This window comes from Myodes glareolus, chromosome 2 (assembly GCF_982192425.1).
Source record: "Myodes glareolus chromosome 2, mMyoGla1.1, whole genome shotgun sequence".
Classification (NCBI taxonomy): Eukaryota; Metazoa; Chordata; class Mammalia; order Rodentia; family Cricetidae; genus Myodes; species Myodes glareolus.
Genome location: NC_142027.1, coordinates 2288057 through 2308553, shown reverse-complemented (window position 1 = coordinate 2308553; position 20497 = coordinate 2288057). Strand labels below are relative to the sequence as shown.

Here is a 20497-nt window from a genome sequence, read left to right as displayed (position 1 = left end):
TCAGGATTAGGGACATCTGATAGAGGTTGGTTATGAGTGGTGCAGGGTTGGGGATGGAGATGAAGTAAGCTCAGGGATCTCATTTGACAAAGAAAAAAGGAGGGATTGGATGGGATGGTGTAATAGGTAGATTAGATTATTACAGGAGAGCTAGAATTTATAGACAATTTACATTATTTACATTGGCATAGATTCCTGTATTGATACAAATTCAAATTATATTTCTTATATTAATATGCTCTTATTTCTGCTTACAATATTTGTGCACCTATGCAAAGTTATTTTGTCATATTGTATGTATTCATGCTTCTACCTCTGCTTAAGATATTTTGTATATTGATACAATTTTAGGGTATATTTATCATATTGCACTATACATTTCTACCACTGATCAAGATACTTATACATTGTTTACATTTGGAGTTCATTATTCTCACTTGCTGCACAGTTGTTTAAAGATTGCTTAATATTTTAGTATAAAGCCTTAGTCTTTAAGTTATATAGGTATTAAGAATTATAGGTCAATAGTCATCCATGTTTGTCATACTTATAGTTAGACTAATCAGGTTCTTTAGATACATAGAGATTAGGTAATCTTCAACCACTTCAGAGAACTGTAGAATATGGCGTTTAAATAATTTAGGATTCTGTTGACATGAAACACGATTGGTCCTGGCAGCACCAATCTATTCCCGAGAGAATGCTGGGTACAAGAAGACTTGGAGATTGTTTTCTTCTTGACAAAACTTGCCTTTGGGCAAAGAACTGGCCCTGCTTTGACCACTGACAAAATGCACTGTGTCCAAACTGGATAAACAGGATACAAGAAAAAAGACTGCCAAACCTTGCCAAGACAGGGTAAGAAGGTTTTGAAATTTTGGTTCCCAGAACCTACAGAGTAGAAGGAGAAAGTTTCATCCAACAGGCTACTCTGACCTCTATACACTCTGTGGAACCTCACCCAGCAAAAACAAAACCCAAAACAAAGAACTGGAGAGATGGCTTAGTAGCTTAATAGCACTCGTTGAAGACCTGAGTTCACAGGTCACACTTGGTGACTCACTACTATCCTTAGCTCCAGTTCCAAGGGATTCAGTGCTCTCTTCTGGCTTCTGTGGGCCCTGTATGCACACGGTGCACACACATTAGTGTAGGCACTCATAAAATAAGAGTAAAAATTCATCTAAGAATAAAATAATTTGTAGAACTATTTTCTAATAGTTCACCAATTTCTCCAGCCATAGCAAAGACTCTGGACAGAGGCTTGAACCAAAAATAACATCAAGTTTCAGAAGAAAGAATCAGATGTCAGGGAAGGAACCCTGATTTATCTGACACCTGGCCTCTGACAGTGAGGGGCACATCACTCCCAACAACTCCCTCCCGAGGTGAAGTCTAAGTCTCAGGGGTCCCTGGAGGTTTCTTTGAAAGAAAGGCAGAGAAACAGGGCAAGGGAAATATCACTGAAACAGACACTCCCAGGCTAGAGAGTGCCTTCAAGCCTGTGAATCCCAGCTACATGCAGTGTACTTCCAGAAGTCAGCAGGACAGGGTCACATCAAGTTCTGGAGTCAAAAGACCCAAGCTGACCTGCTTAGGCCCAGAAGGCTTGCTTTTATCTGGTTACTGCATCCTGCTGATGGCACAAAAGCTTTCAAAGAGTTCTTAGGGACTGGTTCTCATCCCTAACAACAGTGATTGTGCTCCTATGGTAAAGTGGGCAACCTGTACTCCCAGCAGCCTCACAGTGGAGGCCCAGGTCTGAAAACTTCACCAGGCTGCGATTTTATCAAAACCCAGTGAGGGGTGACTGTGCCTTCAGGCACCAGGGTGGAGCCACCCAGAAACCCACATGAGAAATTCTTGATGGCTCACCTGACGAATTACCAAGCACACTTTCCTCTTTGGGCAACTTATCCGCATGCCATTGTACCTGAGATAAAATAACTTGCTTAAAGCTGGTCATGTGTCTCAGAGGTAAGCACTTGCCTAGCATGTTCATGTTCAGGAACCTAGCACAGCTCAGCAGGGGAAAACAAACACTAAATCAGTAACTTGGCTCGTGAGTAAGAGAGATTAAATCAGGTGTCCTTCAGCTCTGGTTGGGGCATGTGCAGAGTCACAGTCTGGCTGGTTTGCTCAGGACCGTGTCTGTAGCAACAAGCCCCCATTTCACCTCTGGACAGGCATGTGTCACCAGCTGTGGTCAGCACAGCACAGATTTGCACGGTTCAGTCTTGGGCCACTGTTTGCTTACATCCATCCTTACCAGCACAGCCTGTTGACTCAACCCTGTGGTATCTCTATATCACAGGACTTTTGATTTTGAATTCTTCAAAGGCTCTTGCAGACGCACACACTGCCACTCAAATGGGAACGCTCCATGACAGTTGCTAGAGTAAACTGATAACCCGAAGTAGAATGTCCTTACACTCGGGACTTTTGATTTAGTACTTCCAACTTAAAAATGCACTGTTTCAGAGCTCAAGATCATGCTGGCAAAAAATGTAGACCTTTTCATGTCTTATATGTGAACAACATGTTTTTCCTTTTTGATGTATGTGTGTATGTGTGTGTGCACATGCCTTCAGAAGCCAGAAGATGGCACTGGATCCCCTCCAGCTGGAGTTGTAGAACTCAGGCACTCTGTGAGAACAGCTCTTTACTGCTGTGCCATTACTCCAGCCCCAGTAACATAATTTTAAAAACAATGTCAAGGTGAGTTCAAAAGGTAATAAAATAAAGTTACTAAATTACTTTCCAGTTCATGGGACATGGGCACCAATCTATACTTTTGGCAAGCCCAAGACACCAGTCTGAAAGCCTGACCATCAGAATTCATCTAAGCACAGTCAGAGGTTTTACAATGCAGGTTTATAGTGGAAAATCACACCCTAGGGTGTATCCTGCCTATATATAGGCAACTGGCAGAAAACTAACATATTTTTCCCATGTCTGTCTCTCCCTTGGAATGTTGAAGTATTCGGTAGGGTACATTGGGACCCTTCTGCCTTCTGAGCTGATCGCTGATAGCAGGGTAGTCTTTTTGGAGGTGCAACCTTACATAGGCCTTTTGGCTTCTGACAACTAACAGGTTCCTCACCCTGGCTTTCTTCCAGCCACTATGATGTGTGAATGGCCATGCATTCTTCACCTCAGTCCAGCTAACCCTGGCTGGGCTAAAACGAAAGGGGTTTTGGTAGAGACAGGGAAGGGGGCAAGAGAATAGAGGTGGAACAGAGCAAAGGACAGAAGAGCCACACAGAGCATCAAGTAGTGGAACAGAAGTAGGCAGGGGACAACAGAAGAGCCAGAAAGGTCCAAATAGGACAGACAGATCCCGGAGACCTAAGACCTATCACCTGATCGCTGATGAAGTGATGGGTCGCCCACAGAATTCTCTTCCCTATCAACCTTGAAGTAAATATAAGATATACGGATTGGTGCTCATTCCATTAAACAGAAACTATCTGTTAAAAGCTTGTGCGGAGCTGGAGAGATCTCCATCAGTTAGGAACATCTACTGCTCTTCCAGAGGACCCAAGTTCAGTTCCCAACACCCACGTTGAGTGGTTTACAACCAACCGAAGTATCCATGACTCCAGCTCCAGGTTAACACCTTCTTCTGGCCTCCATAGGCACCTGCACACTTGTAGCATACACATGCTCTCACTAAATCTAAATAAAAAAATAATTTATCAGTAGAGCCACTGCTATCTACCCTTTACACCACATAGACACTGGGAACAGCCTGAATTAAAAGATGGGGTGGCACAGGGGTAAAGAATCTGGAGAGAGAATAACCTACTGAGAGAAAGGGCCAAGGACAGGGTAAAGACATTCTGCTTTCATACTCAACCTTCAGCACCACTCTGGGATTACAGGGGAGAGGGTTGAGGACCTGATGTATCCATTTCTGTGCTATTCCCAGAGTGTCTTCTAAACACAGAGAAGTGATTGGGAATGGGAGAGCGGTCATGCCACAGCAGCCTGGCTCCCATAGAAAGGATACAGACAGACCCTGAAGGACAGAAACCTCCTTGTGGGGGAGACCCTTTAACTGGGGGCAAGCACTGGCAGACGTGAGAGTGGTAACATGTCTCGGGCTAGCCGCAGGAGGTATCGTAACCTTGAACCCTCTGTCTTCTGGGCACACCAATAACACGTAGGACTCCTAGCCTTGAGTGCTTACTATTGATTCAAGACAACACACCCAAAAGCACAGAGGCAAGAATAATAAACATGTACCAAAAGACCAGTTGAGCTGAACAAGCACACAGTGGTGCTACAGCAAAAGGCAAGGGGAGAGTAAGGTCTCTCCCTGGCAAAGAGAGGTGAGGCCAGTGCCATGGCTCTGATCAGCTACAGAGTGGAAGGCAGACAGGAAAGATTGCTCCTGCGGCCAGCGCAGAGTGAGTGACAACATATGGGGGAATAAAAGATCCCAAGAGGAGGCAGACCCAGAAACAATACCGAAGAGTCTTACTTGAGTTTGAGGTGCACGGTGTCCCTGAGGACCTGCGCCGTGTATGGACGGCAGGTGTTGAGACCTGTGTAGTAACCCTCGGGGCATACTGGGGCACTGGAGATGGGTAGTACTGGACTGGATACAGGTTGTGGCCATTGGGAGCCACAGGTGGCCTCGGCGGGTAGAAATGTTCAGACTGATACCCATGGTTCTCATAGTACGGTCCAACTCCTGGCGGTGACCCCTAAATGAAAATGGAGAAGAGATCCAGCAGTTACATATCTCTCATTCACTGTAGCTCGGGAAGTTAGCAGCATAACAGGGAGAGAGCCAGCATATTCACCAACTATGGTATTGCAGCAACTTGCTTAGAATGACTAGACTCTGTGTCTGAATCAACTAGAATGCTTAACAGTGTGTGTTCCAATGGCTTTGGTTTCCTGGTTCACTTGTTTCCATTATTTGTTCTTTGAAATAAAGAACCAATGACTGATAGTTGAGATTCCATAGGAAAAAAATCAAAGAAAAAATGAATACAAGTTTAGAGTCAAAAGTCACTGAGCTAGAATCCCATTGCTCTGGTTCCTCCTGCAGGTTACCCCCTGAGCACTGAGATGTGAAATCACAAGTCAGACTGAATCAAAACAGATCATGTCTGAGAACTCACTTGCTGAAGAGACCACATTCAGCTCCTGTGTACAACCTTAGGGGTGGTAAGTGCACACTTTTCAGCTGAGCTGAGAATCCGCTAGAATGAACCCAAGATGCAGACTCCTCCGGCTATTCCTACCAGGGCCCCTTCTTCCAAGCAGCTGGAGTTGGCAATCATTTACCTCACCATGGTGCTGTTATCTCAGCGTAAGCAACCTTATCCAGTATGTGATCTTGGTGCAGAGGGTTCAGGTGCCCTTTCAGGGTAATTTGGGGGCCCAAGTATGTGCTGTGTAGATGTGAAAGAAGCAGGATCCTCTTCTGGGGTGTCCATCCTTTCACTTAGCCCGTTTTGCATGACCCTCCCCAAGCTGCACTCCCACGCCTGGCAGTCCCTCAGAACTTGGTAGCTTGGCATTCTTATTTCCACTGTCCTCATTCTCTCAGTGGCTGGACCTCTCCTGGAGATCCCACTTCACTTCATCCATGTCTAATGGTTCTTACCTAAAACCTCTCCACCACCACCCCTTCTGCTCAGGCTCTTATGGATCTCAGGAATAATGAGACACCATCCTCTGGAAGCAGATAGCCTCAGTAGGGGTCACTATATGTTCAGATTTTTTTAAAGCAAATTTATGTATTGTGTGTGTTGCACATGTGCGTAAACAGGGATCAGAGGACAACTTGTGAGGGTCAGTTGTCTCCTTCCACCCTGTGGGTGCCAAAGATTGAATGTAGGTCATCTCTTACCTTATAGAGCTGCCTTGCTGGCCTAATGGCTGAGAATTTTAAGCATGGCAACATGAATACTCCAAGGTTAATAATCTGCGATTAGTAACTCAGCTCTCTCCTTCGAAAGTTCAAAGATTGTGACTTGAAGCTAGAGAGGTGGGACAGTGAAAGCCATCCTTGATCTAAACAGAACCCTCCAGATTCAGAAATCAGGTGAGTGTCTGGCCCAGATCCCAATGGCCTAAGAGTATGCTCCCCTTCTAGGAGGAAAGGCCAAGACGTGCCAAGCACTTTGTCCAGATGGAGCTCTTAAAATTATAAAAAGATCTAGTAAAACAAAACAAACAAAAAACAAACAAACAAAAAAACTAAGTATCAGAGACCCACTAAATAATGGAACACTGGCATGTGTCCTAAGTTCCTAGAACCTTGAAAATTATTCTTAATTAGCCAGTAAGCATTTATAAATATGAAATATGTGAGGTGAACTGGTCAGGCTTGAGGATGACAAAACAATTGCTTTTATTGCTCTAGGGAACATGCCCGGCTAGCTCAGTCTGTAGAACACGAGACTCTTATTGCTCTAGGGAATGGGCTCCCAGCAAGAATGGAGGGCCCAATGCCTTATGCAGGTGTGGCTGTTCCCAGTCCTCGATAGGCAGACACCGGCAGGACTGTCACACACCCTCCTCCCTAACCTGATGCTCTCAGCCCCATCCCACCTCTCCTGGAGGCATACCTATTGCCTTGAAGGAGGAAGGGAACACACAGAGTGTACCAATCCTGCTTCTGCCCAGCATGGCTTTCGAGACACTCCGGGCTGTATTGGACTCCATCCTTGCCCTCACCCTTTCCCACATAACTGTGATATTTTGAATAAGAATGCCCTATAGGGTCATAGATTTGTATGCTTAGTCGCCAGGAGTGGAACTCTTTGAAAAGAATCCAAGAATTAGGAGGTGTGGCCTTGGTGTATCACTGGGGATGGGCTTTCGGGTTTCAAAAGCCCATGTTGCCTGTAGATCAGGGTACAGAACTCTCAGCTGCTGCTCCAGAAACTACCTACATGCCACCATGCTCCCTACAAAGCTGATGATGGACTAACCCTCTGTAACTGCAAGCAAGCTCCCAGTTAAACCCTTCCTCTGGTAAGAATTGCCTTAGTCATGGTGCCTTATCCTCACAGCGATAGAACAGTGACTAATTCAGACACTTTGAACAAAGGGCCACCTGCTCACAGCTCTTCGCACTACTGATGGGCACCTGTGGAAGAGGAACAAAGGAATATGGAAACGGCCAGCGATGTAAGAATTGACCACTTACTGATGTCAAAGCCATCCTGGCTGTGTGGGCAGCATGAGGAGGTGGGTGTCTGGCTTCTTCCAGGTGCCCTGGTGGAAAGCACACACGGTAATGTTTCAGTACAGTTTGGTTTTGGAGGACTCTGGGTGAAGGTGACATTGTCCCAGAGCAAGCTGCAGCTCTCCCTGGCCTTGAGTCTTCACTCCACCTACATCTTCCCAGGTCTCCTCATTCCTGGTGTGTTTATGCCACGAGGCACAGAGAAACTCGTGAGCGGGACTGGGAGACAAGTTGAACTACCATGACCAAGGGAGCCTGACCTTGAAGAAATGGGGACAGGCATTTGGCTCTGCCTACACAGGAGCACCCACGACTGAACCTGGGATTCCAAGTCCTTCCACACTTACACGGTTCTCAGCAGGGAAACAATATGGCTCCTCCCAGTTACATTCACCAAAAGGAAGATTCATGGGAGAAAAACACAAAAACCCATAAAAGAGAAACATCAAAATCCCCACCCCATAGAGGGCAACAGCAGGCCTAAAGGCAAAGACCTGGGGCTGCCTTCTACCTGTGCCCCTTCTTGGAAGCTTCCTTAGCCAGGTTAGCCAGGTAACTGAACGAGCCTGACTCTGCAAAGTGGATACCATGGCTGACACATTGTTAAGATGGGGTTCACTGCAGATGTCCATGGAAGGGGGTCCTCAGAGAACGGGGCAGCAGAGGAGTGGCTGGCAGGACCAGACACACCCTTCTTAAAACTCCACAGGGGTGTTCCTCAAGACACCTGCCATGGAACTGGTGGCCTGCAACTGAACCCCAGAGACAGGCTGCATTGGACTCTTCTACATAAGCCCCACAGGGTTGCCTAAGCTTTACTAAGTAATGTGTTTTAAAAGTTCCTTATAACAATGTGAAATAGCACCCCAGCTAGTGTGCTGTTTCAGAAGGGTGTGAACCTTTTGGACATAGGCTAGGCATGGGACTTGCCTACAGGCCAGCTCTATTCCCTGGCTCTGCTTCTGGCTAGAGGTCCTGCTTCCTGATCTACCAGGATGACAGTGAGCAGCTTCAAGCTCCCACTGATGCAGGCAGGAGGTGGTCCTAGGCCATTTCCTGAACAATGATCCATAATAAATCCTTCTTCCTGTAAGCTGTTTTGTCAGTTACCCATCACAAGGAAGAAACGGTGAATGATATACAAATCCACTCCCCCCTACACCAATCTGTTTACTGTCCCAAACCCTAACAGAAAACAACGCCGACCTAATTCCTTTGACCGACTCGATGATGTGTGGTTATGAAAAGAAGTCCCTGGGTCATTTCATAGGCAGTCATGTGTGAAAAGTCAATAATAGGCAGAGATGCCATCAGCGAGAAGTCCCTTTCTAAAGCAAGCCATCTTCTGAACCTTTGCATACTCCCTCATGAAAATCTAGTTTAATGAAACCTTGATAAATCTGTTACTGAGAATCCCAATCTTCGATCGTCCTCTGTCATCCTCAAAGGATACCTGGTGAGCTTCACTTGCCTTCAGCAGAAACCCTGTCAAAGTCAGGCTAACCAGATTTCTCTCACCCACACTATCTCTTACCTATTTCTCATCCACAGACACTGCTCCATGCTGTAGGTTCCCATTCTCTCTTGCTGAGTTGAGAATCAGAGTCTCTTCCCCACTACAAAATTCCCTGCCTGCTCACTCCACCTGCTGAGATGTTCCTGACTCCATTGGTGCTCACCTTGCCTTAATGGAGGTTGTTGAATTACTGTTTTTCATTGATATCCTCCTTATGATGGCTTTGCTTCACTCCTCCCATCTGGACATGAAATGATCCAAGACTACTCTAAGAAACCATCATGGGGGAGAGAGGGAGTTTACTTATCCACAAGGAAGATTAGGAGGCGTTCAAACGCCAGAAGAAACCCTTTTTATCCCTAAGAACCAGGCACAGAAAGTGCTTGCTAAGCAAGTATGAGAACCTGAGTTTGGACCCCAGAATCCTCAAAAAAAAGTCTGGGCATGGAGGTGCCCACCTGTAATCAATTCTAGTCCCAGGGAGGCAGAGCCAGGAGGATCCCTAGGACCTAAAGACATTATTTCCTATCCTGTGAGTTCCAGGCTCAGTAAAATACCCTGTCTCAAACCTTAAAATGGAAAGAGACGGAGGAAGACACCCAGCATCCACTCTAGATCTCCACATATGTACACATGTGTATGCACACCTACACACACTCATGAACACATACACATGCATACATTACACTACACACCTACAAGCCTGACAGTTAAATATACAGAAAGTAGTAGGTAGCACTACATAGCTAGATGCCATGAAATCGGGGGCCAGGCTTTAGGTGGGACTAGGATCCCAACCTAGATTCCGTCTCTCATTAGCTGTGACCTGGGAAAGTCCTATGCCTCAATTCTCTTTCAAGATATAAAAGAGATTATACTGATCTCAGGAGTTTAAGTAAATTAGCAATAACACTATTGGCTCTGGTACACAGTGTTACCATAATCTTAGTTAAATAAAAACTAATTTTATCAACAACTTGCAATGAGGAAAGATGATAATGGCTTGGAACACTAAATCGGTCACAGTAAAAATCCACCAGGTCACTCATGTCTTCACTTGTAGATCAAACAAATAGAAGAATAAGGTCATGTTGAGAGATTCTAGATTTTCCTAAGGTTAAAGTCAACAACTTTCTGGGTTTGAGGAAGGAAAGGGAGTAACATACCGGTGAGAGGGGTCACCATTTAAAATGTATGGGAAACGCCTACACCTGTTAAAATGGTACAATTGTCACCCACTGGTGAGTCTTTTCTACAACCACTTTGTGAAACAGACTCCAAGCTTGGACGTCTACCTGGTGCATCCGGATTTCCTCCCATAAGCATGACTAGCCAGGCCACCCTCCCAGGGTCCTGCCAGGAGAGCCCAGCTGCACCGGCTCTCGTTCCTCTGTGTTCCTGCTAGCTTGTTGGTCTGTCACACCAATTACGGGTTTGGTTGAAGTTTCAGGAAATGAAAATCCAATCCGCTGGCAGTTTTCCAGGCTTGGGAGCCCTCTGAAAGGAGCAATGACTCGGTGCTTGAAATTCATGCAAGGAGGAAGCCAGGAGCCCAACCATGGATTGTCAAGAGAAAGCCACCAGAGACAGAAGACAGCGGAGATTCCTATTCTGCCCAGAGAGTCAGTGACCCACAAAACACGGAAGCCAGAAATATGAAGAAGGTCTAGTTCAGCTACTATGAACTTTGGAAGAGGAGAGGGTGGTCTGAATCTTGCAAAAACGATGAAAGGAGCCGTGCTCACACTAAGTGGGATCTACAACGGTGTGTTAAAAAGAGCAAGGGGATCACTTTCAATCCTGATCATCTTCTAAACAGGGATCTCTACAAATCTGTGTGACTGACGCCTATGCAGCGACTTCTGAAAGGAGCAAGACATAACCTGACAAGAGATCTACCCTTCATTTAAAGAACCCTGATGCTTGCCTTTGACCCAGGAAAGCTAGCCATAAGAAAGGCCTTTGGGAAACTGTCCTTTAAGGGGCAGGAAAACAAGTGAGGACAAGGCTGGATGGCAGCTTTGTCCACTCCATCTCATTGAAACAGCACCATGGAACTAAAGCAAAACCAAACAAAAAAACCGCTTTCCCAAACAAGAACTGCCTTTCAGTCCTTTCTCTACAAATGAGGACAAACTCATTGATGCTAACTTGCATTCATGAATGTGGGGTGGCCCAAATAACTGAAGTCCACTGATGTCATCACCCACCACTCCATGCTGGTTCCTGTATGAGCCCTCCCACCCCCGAGTGCCAGGTACAGTTCCAGCTGCCAGAGGTGGAAGGGGATCCTCAGAATCTGTGCCTTTTCCCCACCTCTGTTACCACACTGCCACCATCAACAGACACTGTGCAGCCAGTAAAGACACTGAAGAAAACCATGACTCAAATAAAACCTTCGGAGGGACACAGTGCACTGTCAGGCAAAAGCTAGTCAATAGTAGAATAGGGTGGAGGTTTGAGATATTGAACATAAACACGTGTTGAACACAGGGATACTGCCCTAGCAGGGGAGAAGGGGTCTACAGAGAGACACTTGTATTATCAGACTACAGAGACAGTGGACCTGGAAGAATTAAGACTTCCTCAGAAACCCTAAAGTAGAGAAGGAAAAGGCTGAAGCCTGCTGCCAACCAGAGGAACTTCCTTCCCGGTAAGAGATTTCACACAGTTCTGACAGCTTTTACAGTTACCATGCAGGAGAGACTGGAGCTGATAGAACGGTGGATCAGATATGTGGGGCCATACCTTGAGAAGGACTGCGGACTGCTTAGATATGCACACTTCTTACCCTCTATTTAAACATAGATCTCATGTAAGGACCTCCAAAATGGAATTGGGGTCACTGGACCCCTTTATTTGTTCCTTCTCCCAATGTGGCCAAACAATAAATCTACTTTCTCTGCTCTGCACTATGACTTGTCTCCTTATCTGGTGTATTAGAGATGGGTGGCTGGGCCAGGTTTGCTGGGAGTGCCAGCTCTGGAGAGAGAGAGAGAGAGAGAGAGAGAGAGAGAGAGAGAGAGAGAGAGAGAAGAAGAAGAAGAAGGAGGAGGAGGAGGAAGAAGAAGAAGGAAGGAAGGAAGGAAGGAAGGAAGGAAGGAAGGAAGGAAGGAAGGAAGGAAGGAAGGAAAGAAGGAAGGAAAGAAGGAAGGAAGGAAGGAAAGAAGGAAGGAAGGAAGGAAGGAAGGAAGGAAGGAAAGAAAAAATTCCTCAAAAGAGGCAGGCCCACACCATCTGAGTTTGTTTTTCTATGAATGCCTACTTGTCCCAAGAATATTACAAACTTTTCAGGGTGAGAATTAAGTCTGATATTTTTTAAAAATCTATCTTTGTACTGTACAAAAAATGTATCAGTGCTTGTGTGTATGTGTTTATGTGTGACTCTGTGTATGCTTGTATTGCTTAATTTTTTTCGCCAACTTGATACAAGTTAGGGTCATCTGGAAAGAGGGAACCTCAGTTGAGAAAATGCCTCCATCAGACTGTCCTGTAAGCAAGTCTAGGGGGGCAATTTTCTTGATGATCGAAGAGGAAGAACCCAGGCCACCATGGGCAGTGTCACCTGGGAAGATAGTCAAAGCAGGTTGACCAAGCCATGTGAGCAAACCAGAAAGCCAAATTCCTCGATGGTCTCTACTTCAGTTCCTGCCTCCAGATTCCTACCCTACATTCCCTGGATGATAGGCTGTAAACTACAAGCTGAAATAAACCCTTTCCTCCGGGATTGTTTTGGTCATAGTATTTTTGTTGTTGTTGTTTAATCACAGCAATAGAGAAGCAAACTAGGAAGAAACACACAGAGACACACATGCATACACAAACACACACACAGACACACGTACACAAACACAGGCAAACAAGCACACATAAACAGACACACACACACATATGCACAGATACACAAATGCACATATGCATAGGCACACACACACAAATACACACATTTGCACACAGGCAGAGACATGCATATATACATAGACACACATACAGAGACCACAGATACAAATAGACACACACACATACACATAATTCTTGTTTTTTTTTTAAAGTTTTTTTGTTTTTGTTTTACATTCCAGAGGCTACATGAGTAAGATAACATTGAACAGACAGGGATGGGAAGCCCACACCAGGACATCACCAGCTTCACAAGCTGGGCATGACGGGTGACCCCACAGGCTGCAGGTACACAGAACTGAGCATACATCTAACACTAGACAGAAAGGCGCCAGGTCACGGCAAAGGAACTCCTCAGCACACATCCAGGCCCCTGACCTTGCCCAGGCCACCCTGTTTAACAAGGATCTTGAGTAACAAATGTATGTTATAAAGATGGAGTGAAAGTATGTTCTCAGCTCTGCGCTCAGCAGAACAGAAAACAGGCTTTGCCTTCCAGGGTTTATGCTGCTGCTATATGGTGAAGAGACCTGATTCAGGCCATGGATACTCAGAGCCTGGCCTCAGGATTAAGGAATGGAAGCAGCCAGAAGTCAGGCTTTTACTGAACCCAGGGAAACCAAGTTTCCACGTTCAGCTGAGAATGAGAGCTGCGAGGAAAGTGTGAAGTCCTTAAAGCACAGAGCCTGGACTGGAAGGTCAGATTTCCAGGGCACTCTGAAATAAAAATGACTAAGAGTTAGGTACAAGGTGACGACCTTTAAGATCACTACCGATTCATTAGAATGAATTGCTGACAGTGAACTTGAACACTTTTCAGAGTTCTATTTAGAAGAACCTCCAAACTTGTGGTCCCTAGAAATCATCTCCTGTGTCCTGGAGCTCAGATCATTCAGATCCGAAATGATCCCAGAGACACCTGCCTACATGACTCTTGGAAAGCGAGGGCCATAAATTAAAGGGAAATTGACTCTCTGTGTTTTACCTTGGGCAAACAAGCAATAACAAAGCCTGATTTATTTCATATGCCAATTCAGCTCACTTGAGAATACGACCGCGTCACCGTCTCACTCCTCGGTCACAGCACCGAGGCCGAGGCTTCTGTCTACCCACTGCCGTTGCGTGAATTTCTACAGCCACAAGCCTCTGCTGACCTTCACACACTAGGTGCTTTGTTGCCATTCCCTGCCCCTTGAGCCCAAGCCCCCATGCCTGATGGCTCACCTGTGTACACATGCAAGACAGGCAGACTTCCTCCCCTCCCCCACTGCCTACACGGAGAACAGTTCTCCTCTTCAATGTCCACCCAGAGCACAATGTAGGTCACCGACAATATACATGCCCTCCAGTATCCCACATGGAGTCTCCTCCCAACATGTCCTTATGTGTTCCTGTTTCTTTCTTCTGATGATCACCTGCTGGGAGAACCAAGCCCTGGGTACAGCTCTACTTCTTTTCCAGAATCCCAGATCTACTCCAGGGTCATCCTGTAGGGTGGCCACTGTGATCAGATGAGACTCTAAGGACCATGTTCCCCTCCAAGAACCCACAGGCAGGTTTAGATCGTAGTTGTCCTGGTGTGAGGTACACATGAACCACCCTCCTTCATGAGCAGGTCCACTACACTTGGGGCCTCACATAAAGGCTCCCCAAGTTGGCCTTTGCAGGTCTCAGCTCCTAGGATCCACGATGCTCCTGAACTCGTCCTGGGGGCAGCTTGGGGGAGCTAGGGAGTACTCTAGAAAGTGTGGAGAAACCTTCACAAGCAAGGTTTAGCAATTTCAGCCTTAAGGACAGTTAGGGGAACAACTGGATGAGCAACAGTGGATGGAAAAGCTTCCCCACATGCTGTGTGACTCCATGGGAGTTCTTCTGCCCACCCCCAGATGTCTCCTTTGCCTTGCTCCCCAACAGGGCCAGTTTCAGGAACCCAAACTGACCAGTCACTTGACTGACTAGTCACCTTTCCTTGCCTTCTTAATGCCCAGTGCTTGGGCTGACCAGGAGTTCCCAGACACACAACTTTCTGCAGAGCTTACAAAAAACTCCTGGTTCCCACTTTCAGGGCTTAGTGAGTATCGAAACCAGAGCAATACCTCATGCTAAGGAACCTCCCCCTCACTCCTCATCTTCCTAAGCTCCTCAATGCTTAGATGCAAAGAGTGATGTAGTCAACTAGATTTTTGATTTCTATTTCATGGTAGCTCCTGGGCTCAGGGTAGGCTCACTGCTGGGAGCAATCCTCTCAGACTATAAAGAAGTTGGTACTGGAATACCATACTTCACATACCCAGGCTTCATCACCTGCAGAAAAACCACACACGTGTCTGTCACTCAGAGACCCTATAATCCAGGATTCAGTCTTCTGGCCCATTAAGTAATGCCCAGGCCCTGGTCACTGTGGGGCTGCAGAAAGAGATGAGGCTTTGGGGTTAGGAAGCATGCAACCTGGCTCCAGACATCTGAGGTACCAAGATTTCCTAGATTTCATTCTTAGTTTTTTATCTCCCCTTCTTTTGACTTGCCGCCACACTGTGACCACAGGACTGAGGGGAGGGAAAAATAATTGAAACTCTTTGCAGGTAGGTGGTCAACAAAGCCCCTTGTACACATCTTTGCCTGAGTGTACAATGCTTACAGCACTGACCACTGAGGCCGGCAGCCCTTGTTCTGCTTCCCTGATTCTGCCCCTTAGATCGCATAGGGGCACCAGACGAGCTGCCTAGCCTTTGCATCAGACTACGGGTTATAAAGAACTCGTTAAATGTAACAGCGTGGTGTGTGCAGCCATTGTACCAGTGTGGTCAAACTTCCTCCTCCAATGCTGACAGGGCCACTGGCAAACAAATTCTCTACACTTGACTCCTGGAAAGCCCACAAAGGTGTGTGCGTGTGTGTGTGTGTTCCTGTGCACATGCACATTTAGGATCAAACCTGGGAATGAGCTGAGAACATAGACCAGAGATGCCTGGAAAGGCCAGACTGAGATAAGAGTCCCCAGCTCTTGAGAACACTGAGAACACTCCTCAATTCTTGCTGGTCTCCTGTCTTGATGACACTCCAGATTTTTTTCCCTCTTTCTTCTTTCCATCTCTCTTTAGACAGGGTCTCACTGGTTAGCCCTCGATGGCCTTGAACTCACAGAGTGCCAGCTGTGCCTGCCTCTACTTCTCAAGTTCTGGAATTAAAGATAAATCTCACCACACCTGGCTTTTGAATTTTCATTCTTACATCATACAAAGGTCACTGGAAGAAGTCCCCCAAGCACCTCTTCAGTTTCTACAGGCAAGGTCACCTTGCTTACCTGGAGGTCCTTCACCACCCACTACTGCAGTAGCTTAACAGCCTGGGATATTTTATCCTGTGTCCCCAGTGAAACTGCCCAACCCCCAGCTTTCCTGTTAGGAAGGAAACTTGTTAACCTCACTTGGAGAACCTCTCCCCTCCTCCCGAGTCAGGTAAACAACCCCCACCTCACTTTGGATTTTCAGAGCACCTTGTTAGGTGGCCTGCCCTTTGGAACTTTCCACAATGCCTGGCTCTTGCCGGCTAGAAGCTAAAGGAGCCAGCACTGGATGGCTTGTCTTAGCTACAGGACTTAAGTATTTGCATGCAAGATCTTCAAACCCAACTCTTGTAGGGTCCCCTGCTTTCCAAGTCCACCTAGGGCTGCCACGCTTGCTTTCTCCTAAACTAGCTGCCAGAGGCCTATGCGCTTGGGACAGAACTAAGGGATATCGGAAAGGGCCTGGGCTCTCAGCAAGCAAAAGCACAGCCACAAGGCACACACACCCTCTGGAGCACGGACACACAAACTTTCAGGCAGTGAGACAGTTCATTTCTTCAGCTGGGCTATCGGGTCTTCTCACACAGCGCCCACTGCCTAGCTGACCCTTTGGGTCACTCTGCCACCATTCCAAGTCCCACCCGATAAGAGATACACGTGCTCGGGTGGTCAGCCTTCTCCTGAATGGGCAGCTCGCCCCTGGCAGCCGGACCGGCTTCTCCAGTGCCAGCTATTCCAGGGCCCGCTCCAGTGAGTGCTCAGGGCCAAGGCGGCCTGGTCCGCACCATCGACCCGGGCCACCGCACCGGACCGCTGAAGTACTCCCTTCCCCCAGCTGGCGGGCGGTTAGCGTCTTGACAGGGTCCCAAGGGCCCCGCAGCGCCGCCTGTATCGGTCTTCTGCATCTCAACCAGTTTCCAGTTTCTCTCCACCTCGGTAGGGACCAAGGAGCGGAAGGAGTTCAGGTAACCAGCCGGACCGCAGAGATTTTCCCAAAACAAAGAGAACTGCGTACGAATCTCTGCATCTGCGTCCTGGGACTGGTGACACGAGCCAGGAGCCTACTCCACCGAAAGACCCCACCCCGAGACCCTCTACTCCAAGACGTAAGCCAGGGACCGGCCGGCAGGACCATAAACCAAGCCGCGAATCTATGGAGTCAACCTGGGGTCTCAGTCACGGGATCCGAGTCCCCAGGCCTCCTCTCAGTTCTCAGAACGTGCGCCCATTCCGCTCAGTCCCAGACCGTCGCACCTGTCGCGCCCTGGCCTCGCCTAACCTACTGTACCCCAGACGCCCCAGCCGGGCACCGTGAGGTGTACTCGATTCACCCTTATTTCACCACCCAGGCAGGAACCCAGTGTGGAGACCACGAGCTTGTCCCGCCGGCTGCTCACCTGCTGCGCTTCCCGCCCCTCTCCGCCTGTGCCCAAGCTCCCGGTTTCCTCGTCCGTCCCAAGTCCCCGACCTCCCCCAGCTCTTGCTTAAATCTCCGGAGGCGGCGTCCTAGGAGCCAGGGCAACACCCCTAAACGCAGGTGCCGGGTCACCTCGGCCAGGAGGAGGGGACGACCGGGAGCGCCTGTCCGGGGGAAGGAGGAGGAGTTTCCCCGAGGGAAGCCCAGGGCGCGCTCCTCCCCCACATGGCGGGACCAAAAGAGACCAAAGGCATTTCCCTGGCAGCCACCCGCCTCCGGAGCTGCGCACCCTCGAGGGCCAGGCCCATGGGACCGTCAGGGTACCGGCGCGACACCGTCCTTAGACTGCACTGTGAATTAACGGGGAAGACCTTAAGGGAGCGCTAACCCGGTTCCCTGGAAGCCCGGGAGCTGCTAGTTCTCAGCCCCAGCGGGCTCTCTTCTGCGGACACCAACGAGGCCTCCGTGCCGGGACCCAGTTGGCGACGTAACCTCTAAAGCGTAGGTGACTCAGCTCCCGGGCTAAAGACCCTCCCCAGTGTGCCCAGGCTTTCCTACGGAAGAAAATACCTTGGATTTTCCTCACCTACCCCACCCACCAAACCCCCAGCACCCAAAGTCCCCTGGGAAGCTTCCAGAGGCAATGGGACGTTGTTTGTACCGAGGGTGGGGCAGAAGTGAGGCGGGGGATGCGCTCTCTGAAGTCTCCAAGACCCGGTCTTCCACTACTTCAGGTGACCAGCAGTCTCCTAAGCAGCTCTCCCTCTGACAGCCAGAGCTGTTGATTTTGTAGAACTGAAGAAGACACTGGAGAAGACCAGAATAATTGCCCCTTTTGTATGTGGGGGGCAGTTCAGAACCACAAAAAACGGCCTCTTTGTAAAGGTGTCTTGTCTGTGCCGGACACTTTTATCCACCCTATCTTGCTCTCCGGGCTTTTCCCCCTAGCACATTCTCTTTTACCTCCACGGACCCATAGTTTGCCTCCACAACCCACACAGGAAGCAAACCTCTATTTCTCTGTAGAACCTGGTAGAGTATATAAGGTTAAGCCCTGGACAATCTCACAGTCTCAGACTGATTTTTACCCTTTGAGACAAGGTCTCACTGTGTAGCCCTGGCTGTCCTGGAACTTGCTATATAAACCAGATGGGCCTGCCTCTACCTCCCACGTGCTGAGATAAAAGGTGTGCAAAATTAGAAAGGCACTGGAGGTTGAGAATTTTACGGAGTTTACAGGATTCCCCTCCATGTTCACATGAATTAAAATGATTTTTCTCCTGCTAATCTGTTGTGCCCATTTAAAGACTAGACCCCTTCTCACAAAAAAATAAAAATAAAAATAAAAAAATAAAAAAAAATGATAAGAGCATTTTCCCACTTTGGTAACAGGCACTCATGAAGTATTGCTGTCCCTAAAAGTCTGGTTACACCTATACTGCACACAAGTCATTATATGTTGCTTTCACTCAAAACACAGGCAGAAGAACATTAGAACCATGCCCACCGTGGTCAGGCCCTGTGAGCCCTTCCTGATTCCCTGGTACTTCCCCCACCCCCTCCATGATTCTTTCTGGAAAGGTGCTTAGCAGTGTGTTCCTAGGGGTGTATATGTCTGGAAGAGATCAGCCCTAGACCTGGTGAACTTGAGGCAGGATAGACAGAGAGGAAAGAGAGGGAAAAAAGCCCGTTCCTCCAGGGTATGATGGATCCATTTCTCCAGCCAGTCAAGAATTCCAGCACCCTTGGCATCTGCTGTGGATATTGCCAGAGTACAGCCGATGTGCCTTTTACAGGAAGGTATTTCAAAGGAGAGTGTGAAAAGAGCAATGGATCATGCTTAAGGTCTGAACGTGTGTTGCCTTATTCCTTTCCCAGATGTAACCCTCACAAACATGATGATCAACTTTGGTTATCTTGACTTCTGCGCAACCTTCTGACCTTATCTCATTTGGCCCTTTGAGTGGAACTCCAGAAGTCACTAAAATTGTCTGTTTGACTGTTGTAAAAATTCTTAAGCCTGTCACTCTCTGAGAAGCCACACCCATTCTCAAGTGCTTTATTGCCCCTTCCGTAAGTGTGCTCTTCTCTTGTGCCTCAGATAGAGTCTCACATAACCCAGGCTGACCTGGAACTTTATTGTTGTTGTTTTGTTTTGTTTTGTTTTGTTTGAGACAGAGTTTCTCTGTGTCGACACTTGTCTTGGAACTCTCTATGTAAGCCAGGTCAGCCTCAAACTCAGAGTTAAGTCTCCTTCTGCCTCCCAAGTGCTGGGATTGAATGGACGGGCTACCACATCTGGTTTGTAACCTTGAGTTTATTATCCTCCTGCCTCTACTTCCCTAGTGCTGGGATTACAGGTCGGCACCTCCACCTTGCACTCCATCCGCAGTCCCCGCAGCCCTAAGGAAGTCTCTTCATTAAGAAAACAAAACAAAACAACTTTATGGCTCATCATGAAAATCTTTTCAATAGCAAAGTCAAGACTGCTGATTTCGGCTGAGTGGCTGAGTGGAAGTCCCTGAAAAGAACTCCTCAGAGGGGCTGGAAAATGGCTGAGCACTTGCTGTTAAGACTGAGACCTGAAGCCATGTGATAGGAGGGGAAAACTGAGTCCTTAAAGTCCTCTGACCTCCATATGCACACTACAACACACAAATAAATAAAAACAATAAAATCAGGCCCTGGAGGCGACGGCATGGAGCTGTGTAATTGCTCTGCGTCACACTGTCAGTAACAAACCGAATGAAGCGGATAGCCCTCCTCAGTGCCATCAAGTCTGGAGGGGATTATCCCAGATGTGTCCCTGCTGTCCACTGCAGTGAACTCACTCTCCTGAACACAGGTCAAGTCTTTGGTGACGACTCACTTCCATTTTGATAGTGTGTTGATGGCTTCCAGCCATGACTCCTAAAACCCACCTATTTGCAGCTAGTTGGTGTGGGACAATGGTCTGTATTCTGTCAATTATATTTTAAATAAATGCTGATTGACCAGTAGCCAGGCAGGAAGTATAGGCGGGACAACCAGGCAGGAAGTAGAGGCAGGTCAATGAGAACAGGAGAATTCTGGAAAGAAGAAAGTTTATTCTGCAGTACTAAACCAGCCACAGAAGAAGCAAGATGTGACTGACCCGCTGAATAAGGTACTGAGCCACGTGGCTAGCAT

The 20497-nt window shown here is 47.6% G+C and overlaps 1 protein-coding gene across 5 annotated transcripts in view; it reads right to left on the bottom strand.

Moving 5' to 3' along the window:
* Tmprss2 (transmembrane serine protease 2) overlaps positions 1-17466 on the bottom strand; it is a 48413-nt gene extending 30947 nt beyond the window's left edge. For all 5 annotated transcript variants that reach the window (XM_048422385.3, XM_048422386.3, XM_085685861.2 and 2 more), the window contains exons 1-3: positions 17310-17466; positions 7175-7242; positions 4487-4712 (exon numbers count right to left, since the gene is read on the bottom strand). In XM_048422385.3, coding sequence (XP_048278342.3) covers positions 4487-4712; positions 7175-7189 — 241 coding nt within the window. In that variant the 5' untranslated portion in view covers positions 7190-7242; positions 17310-17466. The remainder of the gene's footprint in view (positions 1-4486; positions 4713-7174; positions 7243-17309) is intronic.
* Positions 17467-20497: the final 3031 nt, after the last annotated feature.